At 38.4% G+C, this 17,403-nt stretch overlaps 1 protein-coding gene across 31 annotated transcripts in view; it reads right to left on the bottom strand.

Moving 5' to 3' along the window:
* The window catches only part of CASK (calcium/calmodulin dependent serine protein kinase), a 412,098-nt gene that overhangs the window by 16,289 nt on the left and 378,406 nt on the right, over positions 1 to 17,403 (bottom strand). For 14 of the 31 annotated variants that reach the window (XM_005301765.5, XM_005301766.5, XM_005301767.5 and 11 more), the window contains 4 exons: positions 13,619 to 13,687; positions 12,137 to 12,172; positions 6,563 to 6,759; positions 5,483 to 5,598 (listed from right to left, as the gene is read on the bottom strand). In XM_005301765.5, coding sequence (XP_005301822.1) covers positions 5,483 to 5,598; positions 6,563 to 6,759; positions 12,137 to 12,172; positions 13,619 to 13,687 — 418 coding nt within the window. The remainder of the gene's footprint in view (positions 1 to 5,482; positions 5,599 to 6,562; positions 6,760 to 12,136; positions 12,173 to 13,618; positions 13,688 to 17,403) is intronic. The other 17 variants (XM_008170894.4, XM_008170895.4, XM_065578676.1 and 14 more) reach the window with 3 other exon arrangements.

The following is a 17,403-nucleotide window of genomic DNA, read 5'->3' as shown; positions in this document are numbered from 1 at the left end:
CAGTACTAAATAAAGTATACAGACAGTGACCAACATGAATACAATATGAGAACATCTATTTACACTAAAGGTAGAGGCTACGTTTAGTAATCATGTTTTATCAGAGAGTTATGAGAAATACGTAAGCAAGTAGCTTGAATTCATGTTTTATGGTTTTCTCTTTAAACAACTACCATGTTAATTATAAGTAGAGTTCTCTTCAAACACGTGCTATTTTTATTCACATGCTTTTAAAACTTTTGACACTGAATGAAGATTTGCAACAAAAAGTGATGACATTTCTGCACAAGAAAGAACCTCTACCATATTGAGAGCATATTTATATATAAAAAAAGTGTCATTTTAGTAAAATCTTAATTTAACTGCAATATATATTTTCTGCAGTGCCTATCTGATCATTGTCAATTGCCAAGGTACAGTATGTGCATCAAATCAAGTTTTCTCCATTAAAATACGCCTGTTCCTCCTTATGGCCAATAATAGAATGTTTGTGGTAACAAAATCATTTCAGTAAAATTCTAATGAAGGAATGAGGCAGGAGGCTGCTAATTATAAAGAATGCTTTAATTTAGAGATAAAGATTGCGGCAATCAGTAATTATGAAAAAGAAGGGGGATCCATTCTAACAAGAATTACCAATATTACAAGCCTGGTCTAAAAAAGGAAGGAAGGAAAGAAGCCTACTATATTATGGCTTTAATTAATCCCAGTAGTCATTGCAGTAATGTAGTTTGCAAATTCAGATCCATTTAATGTACTTAGAAACCTTTGTACAACTACTTCAACACACTGTTGGTCACACTATAAACCGGTCAGTTTAGTTATTTAAGACTTCTTAACTTAGAAAATATACGGATTTGCAAACTTGTTAGTCTGTCAGAAAACATTCTGAATTCAATTTAAAGAAAAATATCTCCCTCAACGTTTCTCCAAATATTAAAATGTACTTTTAGAGGAAGGTTCTGGCTATATTTTTGTTCACTCCAAGAACCTACAAAGATGAAGTATGCCTCTGCTGTAACTTGAATTCATTTAAATTAGCTAATGAGTTTATTCAAGATTAGAAAGAGCTGTGTATCTATTTTGTACTAACCAGCTCTGCCACTTTAACTATCTAACCCTCAAATAACTCATCCCATTGGAAAAAAAAATTTAGCCTTTATTCTTCCTGAACTGAAATACATATCAGCGACAAACACCACAAACAAACAACAAAAATGGTGCATATTAATGTCTTAACCACAAACTAGCAGCATGGAGAAGATATGCGTTGGTCTAAACGGGATTACCGTAGGGTAATCTGACTGTAGGGTTTCCATACACAAGTGGAAAATGATTTTTTGTACTCAAGATATGAGGAATACAAGGACACATTTAAAAACAACTTTTAATGTTTCTGTGCAACTAGCTAATAAAGAAAAGGAGTTATTGAAAGGAAACAGTAAGAAGCAAATAAAGAGGCATTGTCACTTGACAGGTTACTTACATGCACAGAGGCCATTGGGAGTAAGACAGCATGAAAAATGTACAGGGGTCATTGAGATATGGCTTGTAATATATTAGTAAAATAAAAAGTATATGCACAAAATAAACTTTCCCATGCAATATTCTAAACACAAGGCAAATAAATAACATTAAGAAATGGTAAACGCATTTTATAAAAGCTTGGCAGTATTCTAATAGTCATTATTTTATGCATACTGTGAAACATAACTTAAATCTGAGGAATGATATTTTACAAAGTCCTGCAATAGCATTTCTGCAAAAAATAATAATAATAATAATAATATATTTTTTTCAAATACATTTAAATATCACTACAATGTATCTTATGACACACCTGAAAATGGTAAGTGAATCTAATAAAGCCAAACTATTAAGTAATGTTAATTTTGGTTGATTTAAAATAGACTGTTGAAAGATCTGGCATGTTACTGTACACTGTTTGAGGACTTGGCCCAAGACTTGAGAACTGGTTAGGGACAAAAGTGAGGTGTGACAGCAATTATCTTTGCAGCAAAGGAGAAAATTCTGTCTTTTTGACTATAATAAGCAATTATAATATTTTCTCCATGGCTTCATAAATTGTTTGATCTGCAAAGCAATCTGGTGACAAGCACCACTGATATCTTGACAAATCACACCAAAATTGAAGCTATTTCCCTAAAATATTTAGCAAACCATACATTTTTAGTTGCCTGCAAGGCTGTTTTACCAACTACATTCCAGCACCTCCATAAAATAGTAGCACGGGAAAATACTCAGAATGGGTCTATTGCTTAAGACTTAAAAAAAAATTTGTATGTTAAATTTTTCCTGTGAATGCTCCTAACAGCAAAGAGGAGCAAATTCTACCTTTGGATGCTTTTGTGTGACTCCTTCTATGGAGTTTGAATTAGATTCCTCAGATTCAAACTAACTCTGCTGTTTTTTGTTCCTAGTAAGATCCAAGAAAGGACCTATTTTCCAGTTCCGGGGCAGATGTTGCTAAAATCTTGTGAGAACAGCCAGTTTGTGACATCATGACTCAAAATGGTGGAAATCTCCAAACAGATGATCTTGTAAAATTTCTACCTTTTGAGATGAGAAATCTCACAGGATCATGACTGCCATTTGGGGCCCAAATCTTATAAGAACTGCTCATAAGATTTGGCAACCACACATCCAAACCCTAATTGTTCACCAGCCCCACACTATAACCATATCTTGTTATGAAGATGAACAATGTATCCTTGGCCTATTGATACTCGGAGGATATGAGCAGGAACAAACTATTATAGCTCTACTCATTTTCACAAGGTTGTATACAGCTCAGGAAATCAATCTAATTATGTACAAGAAAAAGAATACTGTAATATTTGAGGATAGCTCTATTCAGTACCACATTTACCAAACTTAATTATGTCTTATAGGTGTAGTATTATTTTAGTTAACTTCTTGCTGCCCTGCAATCTCCTGCATTAGATAATTAATTCCTCTAAATCAAAGACACTAAGACTGAATTAAGATTTTCCAAACAGACCCTATTTAGAACCCACAGTCCAATTAGCTTATTGTTTCTGAGCATATGTACCAAATGGTACTATGTCAAGGATACGATTTATTTTTTTTACCTGTGTTTGTTATGATGATCTTCTATTTTTATTTATAAATTCTGTGAGAAATATAGTGCTCTTGGACAGGGCCAGCTCTAGGTTTTTTGCTGCCTCAAGCAAACAAATTTTTGGCTGCCACCCACCCCAGCCCTGGGCTCTCACCCGCTCCCCACCAGTGCCCTCCCCCACCCACACCCTCTGCCGTCCCAGCCCTGGGCTCCCCGCCACCAGTGCTGACTCTGCCCACTCCCCCCCTCGCCTCCAACCAGTCCAGCGCTGGCAGGGTCAGGGTAAGCAGTGGGGCTCCCAGGCCACGCCTCAGCCCAGGGTCCCTCCAGCCAGGGCTCCCGCCTCCAGGACCGGCCGGGACCCGGGAGGGCAGAGCCGGGGACCGCCCCGGCAGGGGGCTGAGGAGCCGGGGCAGGGTAGGCCCAGAGGGAGCGGAGCCCCAGAGAGCAGGACGCAGGCCCCACGGCAGCGCCCCACCCTCTATGGCCCTGCTGCTGCTCCTGGCTGCCCTGCCGCAGTCCCTGGGCGGCTTGGGCCGCTGCACTCAGGCCGCCCTTTGGCACCTGCAGGTGGCTCTGTGTACCCCACGGGGCGGCCCCCAGCCTGAGTGTCCCCCGCTCGGAGCCAGCCTGGCCCAGCCACAAGGTGCGGCACTGCTCCCCCGTGGCGTGAACCGCAGTGGCCCCCAGGTGCCCCCAGCGCACAACGCGCTGCTGCTGCCAGGGCCGGCTCTAGGGTTTTGCCGCCCCAAGCAAAAAAAAAAAAAGAAAAAAAAAAAAAAGATGGCCGGAATGCCACCCCTGAAAATGTGCCACCACGTGCTTGGTTTGCTGGTGTATAGAGCTGGTCCTGCTCTTGGAGGTGAGAGGCTAACAGCATTGGCCGTAGGTAGGAGTAATACAGGCAAGCACTATGCAAGCCAGCACACCTCAATCGTAACCTGAAATATCCCTGCTATATCAAGTTACCAGAAAAGTCTGTCATGTATTCCTCATTCTCTGTAGTTTTCTTATTAATTTTTGTAAGATGGTTGCAACACTATTTTAATTAAATGCAAATATTAAAACAGTAAAAGTAACTCAAACCAATAAGAGAAATGAAATTAAAAGATTTTCAACCTGTATTCCTCTTGTCTTTTAATGCTTAGTTACAGTACAGCAAGGGTTTCGGAGCAAGTGAGTGATTTTATATTTAGTACCATATGTTCTACTGGAGGGCCAGTAGGACATCAGCTGTACTGACATGGCAATTGACATTACATTGTTACTAATCTTTTGAGAAAACTGAAAGCTTACACTGACACTGTAATGGGCTTTTTCTGCTTTGGACACCAGAGGGTCACGACTGGAAAAGCTGCAGTTAATGCAATACATAAAGACACTTCACTATAAAATGTTGGATATATGTATCCTGTGGTTCTGATAAAATCCTTATAGCTCAAACGACAAGAGTATCATAATATATTACCATAATAGTTTTCAACATAAATAAAAATGCAGTAAAAACAGATTAAACGTATTGACTATTTTCATTTTTTTAATAGCAAGATACGTCAAATCCACATAAAGAACTATTGGCTCTATCCAACTCCCATTGAAGTTAATGAGAGATTTGCAGGATCAGGCCCTATGAGTCTGCCAAATTTCAGTTTTCAAAATTTTTCAGAGTCGACCAAAACACTTCATTTTTTTTAGCATTCTAGGTAGAATACAGTCCTCAGAACTCAGTCAACTGCAGGCATTAGGGGCATAACTCCAAGAGTTTGTCTAATTTCATCCAAACGCAATCAAGGTTATATATGTTTAAAGCTGAATCTACAGTATAACTTGAGAACATAGCAGAAGTTATGTGTTATTCTGTTGGAAGTTCAACTGTGAAACCACACTTTGTAACTTCATAGTGACATTTATTCTTCTTTCAGCTGTAAAGCTGAAAGAAAACACCCTTTTGCAAATCATGTTTTAATTTACATAATCTATATTGACAAGAATGTCTGGATGCTGCTGCAGAGTCCTCTGTAGGCAAGAAGTATAGTATGGTATAAAACACTTTATACAGACTACTCAAGTTTTATCTTGTTGGCTTCCACAGTTCCTTGAAATACTGAAACCAGAGCAGTACAATACTACTGTCGGATATGTTATGGTGAATTTATCATGTTGCAGATTGCTTGGATTTGATCTTATTGGTTAAACTATAAGTTTAAATACTGGACAGAGAATCAGTATAGAACTGCTGGTATAGTTACAGCTTTACTTAACTTAACTTTTCCTATATAACTCACTAGGTTCATGGCAGTGCCAGCTGGCCAACAACAAACGAGGTTTGGCTGGCAAAGCAATTTTTAACCCAGTCTCAAAGACCCTTGCTTCTCATACCTGCATTGTGCTTTGCCAAGTATTTGTCTTTGTACTGCTTCTTTTTCTTTCCAAACCAAGTACAGCTGGCCTGCTGCTCCTGTTTGGTCTTCTCCATGGCAATACAAGCTACTCGCCTGACATGTGAAGGGGAAGAAATAACTAATTAGCTTGTTGTTATGGACAACCTAGTACAGTATCCATCGTTCACTGAAGTATTAACTCTGCTATTATAAACATATATTTAAAAGGACATGTGATACTTCAAAAAGAAGGCTGTTTTAATTTATGGGTGTACAACAAGACTTCTTAAAACTTCCTTCTATTAAAGATGTTCAGTTAGAGATATGAATATTAATACATGTATTTTACAGGTGCATTACTATAAGGACTGTTCCTAGAGCTCACAGCCCAGGAGAAAGAGGGGACTAAGATGGCTTTAAACCACATTTGTGTTCCCTGATGCTAGGCTGCTTTAAGGTCTGGAGAGGCCCCTGGCATAATTTAGACAGGAGTGAAGACCTGGGTAAGTTACACAGTCTCCTGGGGCTGCCCTATAGGTTGCAGTGCCAGCCAAAATCTCCACATTGATGCATGTTGCACCACCACTGAGACATACCCCTCCCAACCCAGCATGCCCTCTATATCAGTGGTTCTCAACCAGGGGTACATGTATCCCTGGGGGTACGCAAAGGTCTTCCCGGGGGTACATCAACTCAGCTAGATATTTGTCTAGTTTTACACCAACCTACATAAAAAGCACTAGTGTATTCAGTACAAACTAAAATTTCATACAGACAATGGCTTGTTTACACTGCTCTATATACCTACACTGACATGTAAGCACAATATTTATATTCCAATTGATTTTATAAGTCTATGGTAAAAATGAGAGAGTAAGCAATTTGTCAGTAACCGTGTGCTGTGACACTTTTGTGTTTTTATGTCTGATTTTGTAAGCACGTAGTTTTTAAGCGAAGTGATACTCGGGGTACGCAAGATAAATCAGAATCCTGACAGGTCACAGCAGTCTGGGAAGGTTGAGAGCACTGCTCTATACCGAGGGTAAATTCATTTCTATAGAAAACCAAAAAAACATACCATTCTTGAAGCTCAGGAGAAGGAATGAGACCTGCAGTACCATTTTTGGAGTTCTCCAGTTTACCCTGCCACCAGTTATGATCATCTTTGCTAATGATCTGGATAATGTCTCCAACTCTGAATCTGATGCCAGCTTCTTTGCAGGGGATGAGGTCATCCTTTGCTGGATCATATTCAAATTGTGCTCTTACATATATCTATAAAACAGGAGTTTGTAAAAGACATTTGCCATATTACACTCATTGGTAGTAAGTACAATAGATGAAAATTTGATCTGCACATCTAGCTACCACACACTGTATGCTTACAAGCAGAGGAAGAAACAATGATGAAAGCATAAGTGACAGCTGAAAACAATGGAGACAATGTGATGTTATCTGTAATACTTGTGACTTCTACATATTGTAAAGTCTAAGAGTAACAGCAAATGTTCTCACTCTGTGTGGACTCTTATCTACAAATCTTTAATATAGATTGTTGGGGTTACTGAAAATTTTAAAAAATCTAAATCTGCATATTATTAGCAGTGATCTAAAATTACAGGTTGAAGGTTAGTACATTTCATAGCTTGAACTGTACTTACCTTCAACAAAAGCTACGTAACACATTTTCAAGTTGGATGATATTTTAATGCTAAGAAGTATTACTATATAATTATCAGTACTCCTTTAGACTAAACCAAATTCTCACGAGACATAATAAAAAACCCAGTATAGTACCTATTAAATATATTTGCTTGGATGGACTCTAGGTAATCTCTGTATAGTTTAAATTAGTGCAAATACATTCGCAGTTGTATATACACTCATAGGTGCCAATGATAGACAATTGCAATTCTTTCAATACCAGTTTCTTACTTTGTGTGTCATCCTAGAACAATGGTATTAAAATGAATAGTCTGAAAGGGGTATGCTTTCAGGAGCACAAACAGCAGAAATGAAGTTTTTAACTGTTCTGTTTTAAATAATATAATAAGGCTTTGCATTTATTTAGTGCCTTGAATCAGAGGATCTCAAAAGGTATTAAATGTCCTGACCAGGGTCACACAAAACATCTGTTACAGGACTGAGAATAGAAAACAGATAGCCTAACTTCCAGAGTTACGTTAGTGTTACAAGATCAAATGTGATGGTTTGGGAAATCTGTCAACGTATACCTTTATGAATTCTGATTGATTTTATGAACTCTATGTATAACTAAACCCTCAACATGGATTGAATCAGCTACTTGTTGACAGGGACCATGTCAAATACCATGCACCCTGACAAGAAAGACAATGAATATGCTAAAGAGACTGGCCAAGCAAAGGAAACTGGTGATCTCAGGTTGTCTGCAGTGGGGGGCTGGAGCAATAGAATCCCCAGGAGAAAGGCAGAACAAAGGAAGAGGTATTAGAAGTTGCTGTTAAAGAGACACATGTTCTCTCAGCTAGGGAGAACCTTTTGACTGCTGTGAGTAATTGTCGTAAGACAGAGACAAAAAACCTGAAGGCTGAGCAGGGAGAAAGGAGCATCTTAAGACCCTGAAAGGATTGACCAAATCCCTAAAGGATTCTTGGAGTGGTGAGAAAACCAGAGAGAGGGCTTTTGCATGTAAGGTTTGCTGTGGTTTGAAAGAAGTGGATTCTCTCATAGCAGCAGCTGCTGCCACATTCCAGGCCTTTCATCAGTGGTCTCTGTGGAGAAGCTGGGACATCAAGCTTATTATAAAGCTGTAGATCTACAGGATGATGATTATGTCAACTGTATCATATGGCAGTGAAACATGGGCACCGAGGACGACTGAAGAGTGGTGATTGATGTTTTTACTTCTGGTCATCTTCAACAGCTGGTCCCTATTAAATGGCAGGACAATTTTAGCAATGAGGATATTCGTGGCTGAACCCCGCAACCACCTCCATCAGCACTGGTTTAATTTTGGCAGCTTTCTTGGTATGGACATATTATTAGGTTGGAAGACCAATGAATCATGAAGTGTGTTTACTAAGGAATGCCGCTACATGGCTGACAATTATGTGGTTGTTAAACGTTTCAATGGCATGACAAGATTGCCAGTGATGGACACAGATGCAACATCCAGATGGATCATCTTAAGGACCTAGCTAGAGATCAGTCTGGTTGACACTCAATGTGTAAGGAGGCTATGTCCCTTTGGGATTTGTAATGGTGGTGATGATGATTTGTTATTTGTGTAACTGTCACATGTTCCTGAAGGGTTAAACTAAACCAGAGAACCCATGAGGGTAGGGCTCTGGAAAAGATAATGGGGAGATCTGGGTACAGAACTGGTCTAGAGACCTAGGGCAGTGGGGTCCCACTTCTGACAAGGGGTTCTAGACAGGGAGACTGTATCCCCAGAGAGAGCCTGAGAGGCTAGAGACAGTGCTTGGATGCTGCTCTGCCTCAGAGGGCTTAGAAACATGCAGGATCCAGAATTTGGACCCAAACACAGCAGCCTGGTGAATGTTCAACAGGGGACGCTCTACCAGTCTGACACACCATCCTTCCCCTCATTTAAAATGTGATTATAGTCAGAAAAATGACTGTAAAAACAGCACTGTGGAATTTTATGTTTATTGGCATATGTTTAATGTGCTTGGTTTGCTTGCCAGTAAGATATTTTCCCCTAACTGGCAGCCTTGAAGACTCAACCTGGGATCTTTACGGCTCTTGCAGACTCACTAGTAAGAAAAATTCTGCATTTGGAACTTAGTTAACAATTCTGTTGGTGCTATATAACCCAGAAAAGGATATAGCTCACTCTGCGATAGCTCTATTGGTTCTGCAGTACAAAGAAGTTAATAGGTGTTATTGGTCAGAAATGTAAGCAGATATGTCTCTGAATACACACAGTAAGGAGGAGCTGTTTGTACAGAGACACTTTCCTGACCACAATTTGCTCTGTTTGCTTTAAATCATATGTATTTTAAATAAACGATTGTAAGACAGAGCAATACACTTTACTTACATTTATAAACATTTATCCACCTTCCTTCCTTTCAAATTAAAATCTTATCCTCACTTTGCCATTGACTGTGTGTGGCCTTGGGCAAGTCACTACCCTCTTTCCTCAACAGACATCTGTAAAATGGGGATTTAAAAACACTTTCACTGCTTTTACTAATTTGTTTTTTGTGATTTGATCATTATTGCAGTCACCTTTGCGTTTCCCCCTCTCTGGTACAAACAGGCTAGAATAGTGATCAATATTTTGTACCACTAGAAGTTCCGCCTTTCTTTTCCCTCTTACTTCCAGCATGATTCTTCCCTGTGCACTATGTCTCCATTCAGAGACTGCTGTGGCCCTTTATGGAAAAGTTTGGACTTCTTTAAATATATCTTAGGAGTCCTACAAAAACCTAGAATGGGTCCAACTCTCTTCTGGGCCCACGGTGAAGGAAAGAGCTGGCTGGGCAACATTCTGGTTCAGGTGAAAAGGAACCCTGGGAAGGAAACTGGAACAACTGCAGCTGGTAGATTAGAACAAGGTATGAGGGAAACCATGAAAGAGTAGATGATTCTTCCACTATCCTGGCCAAACTGATGGACACTAAGAAAAATACTTTAAGGGAAGGAAAGCAAAAGTCAGCTGAATACAGAGTCTTAAAGGGTGTTTCACAGAGCATCTGTACGACTAGACTCAGGCTGCCTGGGACCTCTAGAGAGGAAAGGAAACTGCAGGACTTCAAAAACAGGAAACAAAAGAAGAGTAACCCATTGCTCGAACAGGTCTGACTGAGCCTGATAAAAAAAGACCTTTACAGAATCTGTTCAGCCTGGAATTCCTTGAATTTCATGGTTGTAATGATATTCCCATATAAATTATCCCCCGTCTTTGCATTGCTGGAGCGAGGGGATGAATCTCTAGTTCAGATTCAGAGGAAGTTTTCCCTTCTTCAGGGCAGACCGTGGAAAGGTTGGGCCTGCAAGAAGTCACCGATGAAGATGGATCTGGGGCCTCTTGTGCAACATAGTGGTATGGCAGCTGAAACAAAGAAAAAGTTCCTTGAAACTGCAGAGGAGAATTATTAGGAAGCATTTGCAGAACCCTTAAAAGGGTTTCTTGGAATCTTCTTGGGACGGAAATGTCCTGCTTTGGCTTGTGAAACTATGTAAGACAGTTCTAGTTCAGGCCAAGATCATAAGGCTAAGAAGGGACTGAAAAATCCCTTGAGCTCCTTATGTTAAAAAAAATAATTAAATAATGGAGGGCCTCCTGGCTCTTCCTGCTCTTCTGACCCAAGATGCACTTCTGAGAGAGAGAGAGAACCTGCACCAATGGGTGAGCGCCTTTTCCCTCTCTCCTGATGGTGAAGGATGGTTTCACATGTCACCTGGCTCCAATGTAGCCAGGGCCCTCTGCTCCCTCTACCTGCGCAAAAGCAAGGGCTGCTCTTAGTAGGTTAGATTCTGCCATACTTACTCACTCGGAGTACTGCATTGGTCCATAAATAGCCAAGAAAGGTCCTATCCAAAGAGCCTAAAAGCAGAATCTGGCCCAAAGAAGACACCTGTCACTGAGGACAAAATGCTGCTGGAGCCATGCAAACATTGCAGTGTGTATTTCAAATAGATGCATGCACATAATACACAAACTCAGGTATATAATAGAATATATAATACACAAACTCAAGTGTGTGTATATACATACATACATATATGTATATGTATATTCATATGTATATGTATATATATATATACATACACACACACACACACCTGAGTTTGTGTATTTTATATATATATATATATAAAAATATATAATTACCTGTGTTTGGATATTTACACACCCTCAAATATCTAACTAAACCAAACTTCTCTGTAAGCACTACAGGAAAAATGAAACTGGACTGTAATTCAGTTTACGGAGATATAAGCTAAACATTATAAAAATCTTTGAAAAGAGATCAGAAACAAAAATAATTTCTTTCCCTTAAACTCCTTGTGAAATTTGCTCAAAAATTTCCAGAAGAAATCTGCACTCTGGAATGAAGTGTGGTGCATGAAATTTGCAGTGTGCTGGTTTTGGTGAAGCTAGAGTATGAGGTTGTAAATTAGCCTTATAAATGGGATGATAACTTCAGATTTAGCGGCCCTTCATAAAAGTAATCCTCAGCACTTAGTAAACATTAATAACTAGTTATGAACTAATTAAAATACTAAACTTTTAAAGTTTTCTCAGAATGATGTTTTAAGTTATTTTAAGCTTCCTTTATTTGTCTCAGTTTGATCTACATTCCTGGCACAGAATAAAGCTGTACTTTATTCCAAAGTGAAAACCTGTGCAGGTTTCTGATTTGAACAGTGCTGTACGTGTCTATTAATGTGTTCTTAATAATTAAAACAACCACACAGTCTGAAATTACAATGAACTTCCCAGTCTCTCTCACACATATAAATGGATGAAAAAAATATTACTGTGAATTAGCCATAAACAATGAGTTAAAAACAAAATGGGACGCATTCTTCAAGCTTAAATGTTATAGTCCAGCACATACAGAATGGAAAAAGGTAAGAAGGGGTTGGCTACTAGCAGCTAAGTTTAGAAAAGCTCCCATGGAGGATATCTATTCACCTGTCGTCCTTTTGGTTGTGTTGTTGATGGCAAGTCCTGCAGAACAAAGCCAACCCAGGAGAAGAAATTTTCATTTTACTTTTTTAGAGTATACAACATAATTTGTTAGTATAATTTGTTACATTACAGCAAAATGTTACATTGTACATATGTATAAAACATTAACTCATTTCTTAGAAGTTTTTATTTCTTAAGGAAAATCAAACCCAGGCTGTTTAGCAGCAAGCTGAAGAAAGCAGGTAAAAGTTTAAGCAGATAGAAAATGTGCTTTTTCTTAAATAAATGATTCAGCATCTTCAACACAAAAGCACCTGCAAGTGAAAGAGGCTCTCTATAAGAATGCCTTTTTCAACTTAAGAAATACTTAAATTAGATGTGTTTCTAGAAAATAAGAAATAGTTACAATAAATATTACTAAATTTTATCTTAGAAAGATATTAAATGTTAAATTGTGACCAAGAATAAATTTATGAGTGTGTCTATTATGTTGCAAGTTCAGTATTTTCCACAGAAATGTATTGAAATTCTCCATCCACATAATTATCTTTCATTGTTATAATTAAAATACTTTACTTTGCAGCTAACCATTTCTAAACTGTAATTTACTTTTAATAGTTGACGGAATAGTTGCCCTGCTCTGGGTTTTTCAGTTGATACACAATCCCATGAAGTGATGGCATTGTTGAAGTTATCAGAGTGTGCAGAACTGTGAGTGTCAGCAGCACTCTTATAGAAATCTTACAGAAGGAACTTGCAGATACAGATGCTTTGTAATGTTTTGCCATATAAATCACGACAATGACAAATGATAAACAATACAAATTTCAACATCTATTTAGGAATATCTGAAATCAAGACCACCCTTCTACCTGAATACACGCTGAACTGGAAGTACTTTGTGTTAAAGATGTGATGATACTAGCTTGGTTTGTAGTGCAGTTTAAAGCCACTTCCTTTTGCTTTCCATACCCAGGCAAGGCTCATATTTCACAAAGTATGTGCACGTACCACAACAGCAGAGGGCACACCAATTCCTTAACTCAGATAGCGGAAACGAATACACATTCCAGAGGTCTCTCAAAACTCCAAGGTTGGAAAAGCCCTGAAATACCTGCTGTGCAATTATTCTTCTTTGAAACACTGCTTCAAAAGTTTAGAATGGAAATAATGCTTCCACTTTAAATCCTTACTTAGTTTTGAGGAAACTAGGACCAGGGGATTGCTAAGAACATTTTAAAGATGAGTGAACTACCATGTTACACTTGTTAATATTGAATCAATTAATTTAATGTTAATGAGAAGAATATGTTGTTGAAAAAAAAAACCCCTTAAAAGGAGAAAATGGGGAGTTATAATTGTAGTAGCTTTGAATATATCAGCAGAACACAATTTTTCCACTGAACACATATAACTATAACAGTAATGGTAGATGAGCACCAACAAAATTTGTACACTTTCTCTGTCTGGAACTAGAGGTCTTACCGAAACAGAATTGTTAGTGCTGCTATGACCATTAGCTGGGGACTGTCTGGATGTAGAGGGGGAATCTCTCTGAAATAAGACACAAGGTTCATTAACACACAACACTATTACAGGAACACAGATATATTTAAAAGAAGAGTTACATCCACAGCTTTATATTAATTTCTTCAGCTGTTTCTTTGGAGAAAGTTTCCACACTATAAACTGCACAAGTATCCCAAAATACTGAATAGTTTTTTACAATTTGATATTTGGATTTATTTGCTTATTTATCTTATAAATTAAATATTACTACTACCTCAGGAGTCAGTTTTCTGAATTTCCCAATATTTGGGACCACTTCTTAAGCATTGCCTCACGTGGCAACCAAAATGATCTGGTGCATCAGTAGCTATCTTTCACAAAAAAATGTAAGATTACATGCTGAACAATTTAAATAGGATGGGCAACAGCAGTCTTCAGCATATAGCTGATTTTAAACAAACTTTCTAGTCATTTAGGTGTGCTGATGTTGGGAATGATCTTTCCTGCTCCATGAAATGTCCTTACGCACACTGCCTCCACCAGTTCCTGGAGGACCCCAGCTGGAGCCCAGAGCTGGCTGCTCGGGTGAGGTAACTGACTTTTTAATTTTTTTAAACTTTTGCATTTTTTTTCTGTTTTTCTTTTGCATCTTATGCCATAGCTTTGTAAAGTTTCAAGTAATTTTTATTTTTATACTCTACTTGGTATAAAAGTAAAATTTTGCCAAATTAAATACATTTCTAATAAATAAATACATTCAGAATAAAATTCTGCCAAACTTCAGCTTTTCACACAGTCCCAGATGACATTCTCATAAGCAAACTAGGGAAATGTGGTCTAGATGAAATTACTATAAGGTGAGTGCATAACTAGTTGAAAGACCGTACGCAAAGAGTAGTTATCAATAGTTTGTGAGGATGCATTCAGAGGAGCCCCACACGGGTCAGTCGCGGGTCCAATACTATTCAATATTTTTATTAATGACTTGGATAATGGAGTGAGAGTATGCTTATAAAATTTGCAAATGACACCAAACTGGAAGAGATTGCAAGTATTTTGGAGGGCGGAATTAGAATTCAAAACAACTTTGACAAATTGGAGAATTGGTCTGAAATCAACAAGATGAATTTCAATAAAGACAAATTTGAAGTACTACACTTATGAAGGAAAAATCAAATGCACAACTAGAAAATGGGGAATAACTGGCTAGATGGTAGTACTACTGAAAAGGATCTGGGAGTGACAGAGGATCACAAATTAAATATCAGTCAACAATGCGATGCCATTATGAAAAAAGCTAATATTTTGAGACGCATACGTAAGATATGGGAGGTAACTGTCCTGCTGTACTTAGCACTGGGGAGGCCTCAGCTAGTGTAATGTGTCCAATTCTGGTACACAAATTAAGAAAGATGTGGACAAATTAAGAAAGATGTGGACAAATTGGAGAGAATCTAGAGGAGAGCAACAACAGTGATAAAAGATTTAGAAAACTTGACCATGGGCATGTTTAATCTTGGGGGGAAAAAAAAGACCGAAGGGGAACTGATAATGTCTTCAAATATATTAAAGGCTGTTATAAAGAGGAAAGTGATCAATTGTTCTCCATGTCCACTGAAGGTAGGACAAGAAGTAATGGGATTAATCTGAAGCAAGGGAGATTTAGGTTAGATATTAGGAAAAACTTTCTAACTATAGGGATAGTTAAGCTCTGGAATAGGATTTCAAGGGAAGTTGTGGAATCCCCATCATTCGAGGTTTTTAAAGAACAATTTAGATAAATACGTGGCAGGGATGGTCTAGGTTTACTTGGTTCTGTCTCCGCACAGGGAGCTGGATTAGATGACCTCTCGAGGTCCCTTCCAGCCCTGCATTTCTATTATTCTGTGATTCTATATAACAAAAAAGCCACCACTTGCCTGAGCCTTGCAGGGTGGCTCTATGCTCCAGGGGAGTTCCATGGTGGTTGAGACATTATCTGCAAAGCGCATGTTGGGACATATTATGGAATGGGAAATGGGGATTTGTGATGATTTTGGGTCTTGAATAGGGGGAAAAAAGGGATAATTGCCAAACCTCCTGTTTACCCTTGCTATTTTGAGCGCACAGTACTTTACAAAATGAGCTCATCATCAAAGAAATCTCAAGTGCTAATTGGATACTTATTCAGTAAACAAAATAATTAATTCACACATTGTATAAAAACCAAGAGTGCTGAATTGTAATGTTCCATGTCTAAAATCCTTTTAGGTATCTTCAGCTGTTAGCGTCATAATGTTACAGACAACAAAATGAGAAAAAACAGATAATTTTTTTTTAAATCCTTTGTGCATAGCTTATCAAATGACAGTGCATTTAACAAGTATATTAGAAGCCAGGACCCCATCTACACTGCTCACGAGACAACATTTATCTGATTAGACTTCACCATTAACAAGGTATTAACATATACAAGAAAGTTATATAACAGCACTCATAACTATCCCAAAATACCAGTGAATAGTTCAAATAATAGGCACTATTTATTGTTGTTGCCTGTACTATTTGATGTGCTGTATAAACTCAACACAGCATTCAGGACTTAGTTTTGACTCATTGAGTATGGTTTAAAATGAAATTCCATGAGTAGCCACCTAGAGGAGCTCCAGACCTGAAATAGCAGAGCCACAAGTTTGCTAGTCTTATCACTTTTAAGATCTTTTTATCTCAATAAAATCCACCATAAAAAACAAATAGTTCTGTATATTTCCACTAGATGGGTTTGGAGAAAATACATAGTCATTTGGCTGCCTTAGTCATTTACAGTACTTAACAGATTGGCAGAAACACGTCTATTGTTTTTTGCAAAAATCTTCAAGCGCAACAACTTCCAATTATCCAAGTGAGGCCAAATAAGCTACTTGGTCTATGCTTCAAGGAATTTTCCTCATTTTGCTTCATTTGGGTTTATTTTATTTATCTGCCCCTTTAAGTAACATTAGATGGTGGGTAAAAGACGCTACTCCTTCCAAAAAGTTGCAATTTCCTTCCCCTACACACAGAGCTTCCTTCCACTTGCAGCAGATTTTTTCAGGTAGCACTAGATTATGAGTCACATGGAAGAGTCATTTGTCCCCTCAGATGTGCTCATCTCCTGCTGGCTCTGCCCACCTCTCTGACTGTCTAGAATAGATGGAATATGGATTAACTTGGGTACCTCTGATTTGGTTTGCTTGTCAAATGACAATTTGGCAAGGGGCAAACTTTGGGACGTGCTGGAAGCAGACACAGCCTATTTGTCTAATCTGGGCAAGAAAAAGTCCAGATGGAGGGAGAAGGCATAGCTGCACAGGCTCTTGACCACATCTCCTCCCCAAGGAAGATTTCTTGGCCTACTACAAAGGCCTGTGGACCTGAGGATATTCTAAGATCTGTCTCAGTGTAATGCTCCACTAACCAGCTTTTACTTCTGAGGGGCTTCAGTGGATCGTGTCTTGTCCTGACTTTCCTAGTAGCATTAGGCAGTCAACGTTTCATGGGCTACGTGTGATTCCATGAAATCTATTTAGTGCCCCCTGAACAGCTTAATGGTTGGAAACTATTACAAACCCAAGCAAAATTTTAAAAAGAATGCCTTGAGTAAGTTTGGTACCCCTTTGAAAAGTGCCCCGCTCCCCAACATTGGGAACCAAGAATCACAATTAAGAACTAGTGTGATCTGCTTTTAGGCTCCTGATTGCCAATTCCACAAATCAGAGAAGCCAAATAACAAAAATGCATCT

This window comes from Chrysemys picta, chromosome 1 (assembly GCF_011386835.1).
Source record: "Chrysemys picta bellii isolate R12L10 chromosome 1, ASM1138683v2, whole genome shotgun sequence".
NCBI lineage: Eukaryota > Metazoa > Chordata > Testudines > Emydidae > Chrysemys > Chrysemys picta.
The sequence above is the reverse complement of the archived record's forward strand: the minus strand, read 5'-3'. Positions and strand labels throughout refer to the sequence as shown.